Source organism: Caenorhabditis briggsae (assembly GCF_000004555.2).
Source record: "Caenorhabditis briggsae AF16 supercontig from assembly CB4, cb25.NA_008, whole genome shotgun sequence".
Lineage (NCBI taxonomy): Eukaryota > Metazoa > Nematoda > Chromadorea > Rhabditida > Rhabditidae > Caenorhabditis > Caenorhabditis briggsae.
Genome location: NW_025543375.1, coordinates 2,562 through 4,573, shown reverse-complemented (window position 1 = coordinate 4,573; position 2,012 = coordinate 2,562). Strand labels below are relative to the sequence as shown.

General features: G+C 38.6%; 2 protein-coding genes across 2 annotated transcripts in view; one reads left to right on the top strand and one right to left on the bottom strand.

Annotated features, from left to right (window-relative positions):
- The window catches only part of CBG23588, a gene marked incomplete at both ends in the record, with an annotated part of 555 nt that extends 124 nt beyond the window's left edge, over positions 1 to 431 (bottom strand). The window contains one exon of the mRNA XM_002647765.1: positions 1 to 431. This exon is cut by the window's left edge and continues 124 nt beyond it. Coding sequence (XP_002647811.1) covers positions 1 to 431 — 431 coding nt within the window.
- The window catches only part of CBG23589, a gene marked incomplete at both ends in the record, with an annotated part of 2,246 nt that extends 510 nt beyond the window's left edge, over positions 1 to 1,736 (top strand). Inside the window, one exon of the mRNA XM_002647766.2 lies at positions 1,526 to 1,736. Coding sequence (XP_002647812.2) covers positions 1,526 to 1,736 — 211 coding nt within the window. The remainder of the gene's footprint in view (positions 1 to 1,525) is intronic.
- Between the last annotated feature and the right edge of the window lie 276 nt (positions 1,737 to 2,012).

Genomic DNA, 2,012 nt, shown 5'->3' with positions numbered 1-2,012 from the left:
GGTCCCTGGGTCCCTGGGTCCCTGGGTCCCTGGGTCCCTGGGTCCCTGGGTCCCTGGGTCCCTGGGTCCCTGGGTCTCTGGGTCCCTGGGTCCCTGGGTCCCAGGGTCCCTGGGTCCCTGGGTCCCTGGGTCCCTGGGTCTCTGGGTCCCTGGGTCTCTGGGTCCATGGGTCCCTGGGTCCCTGGGTCCCTGGGTCCCTGGGTCTCTGGGTCCCTGGGTCCCTGGGTCCCTGAGTCCCTGGGTCTCTGGGTCCCTGGGTCCCTGGGTCCCTGGGTCCCTGGGTCTCTGGGTCCCTGGGTCCCTGGGTCCCTGGGTCTCTGGGTCCCTGGGTCCCTGGGTCCCTGAGTCCCTGGGTCTCTGGGTCCCTGGGTCCCTGGGTCCCTGGGTCCCTGGGTCTCTGGGTCCCTGGGTCCCTGAGTCCCTGGGTCCAATCTGAAACTTGAAAAAAAGGATCATTTCCTAAAAATAGAAATCATTAGTGGAATGATTTTTTTGAATTCAAAAAAACTAATTTTTGAGGGATTAAAAAGGGATTAGAACTTTTAAATATAGATTGTACCTTTTAACAAAAAAAAGACATTCTAAAAACTTCAAAAATCTGGTATTCCGGTATATCGAAAAGATTTTTAGGATTCCAGAAATTAAGGGCTTCAGAATTTCAGAATTTCAGAACTTCAACGTTTCCCAAATTTCCAATTCTCACAATTCTTAGTTTTTCAGAATTCCAGATTTTCACAAGTTTCCAATTATTTTCATGATCCCAAGTTATTCAGAAGTCCCATTTTCAGAATTTCAGATTTTCAGATTTTTCCAAATTTCCAATTATCCTGATACCACGTTTTTCAGAATTTCAGTATTTCAGGTTTTTGAGATTTTCAGATTTTTCAGATTAGAATTCTCCTGATTTCAGGTTTTCAGAAGTAGAATTGCAGAATTTCGGAACTTAAGACTTTCCCAAATTTTTTGTTCTTATAGTTCCAACTTTTTCGAAAGACCAATTTTAATACAATTTTCAGATTCTCAATTTTCTCAAAAAACAAAAAAAACATTTTGTTGATTCCGAAAAACATCTAGATCTGAATTTTTGTTTTTTTCAAATTTTCTCAAATTTTCTATTTTTTTCCAGTTTCTGACCTATACTTTTTTGTCAAAAAGAATCCCAAAAGAAGCCATTTTCAGATCATTGGTGAGCAAAAAAAAGAGCCGGTGGCCAGTTTTTTCGGACAGTATAAATAGGAAAAAATTTTGTCTGAAAAATGGGTAATTTCAGTTTTTTCTTCTTTTTTTCATTTTTGGATTACTGTACTTCCTGCACATCTAACTCTGTACTTATGAATTCAATCTTTTCGACTTTCGACAGTAATCCCAAAGAGAAAATTCTGGAAATTTCAGTTTCTTCTTGTGGATTGTTTTTCTGGATTTTTAAAAAATTCGAAAAATCAATATTTCCTTTTTTCTATATTATCTCATTTTGCCCAGATTACTGTGCCTCCTGCACATCTAACTTTAAATTCCCAAATTTCAGGTTCATCTACAGTAATCCTTCCGAAAAAATGTTCCACGTACAAATGGAAATTCACAGTTTCAATTCGGATTTGGATCTCAAGAAATGTGCAATGGGCGGTCCGAAAATGCCAGAAAAATCTGAAAATTCGAATGGATCTCAAAAATTGATGGACCACGCGTTGGAGGAGAAGCGGAAGGGATTCAGAAGAGCATTCACTTGCTACATGTGAAATAATTTTTTTGATTTTTTGAAAAAAAATGTTTTTCATATTTCATGGGTTCTCAATTTTTTGTTGGATTCCAATAAATATTTTTCTTGAAATTTAGTTTTTTCTTGGAAAATTTCAGATTCGCAGGATTTGAGAATTTCAGAGCAATTTAAGTTTTCAGAACTTTCCCTGACATAATACTGCTTATTTGTGATAAAATCAATTATTGATTTTTTTGATAAGAATTCAGATTTTTCGTATTTTTTGTATCCCTTGAGAATCTTTTTTTTTTGAAAT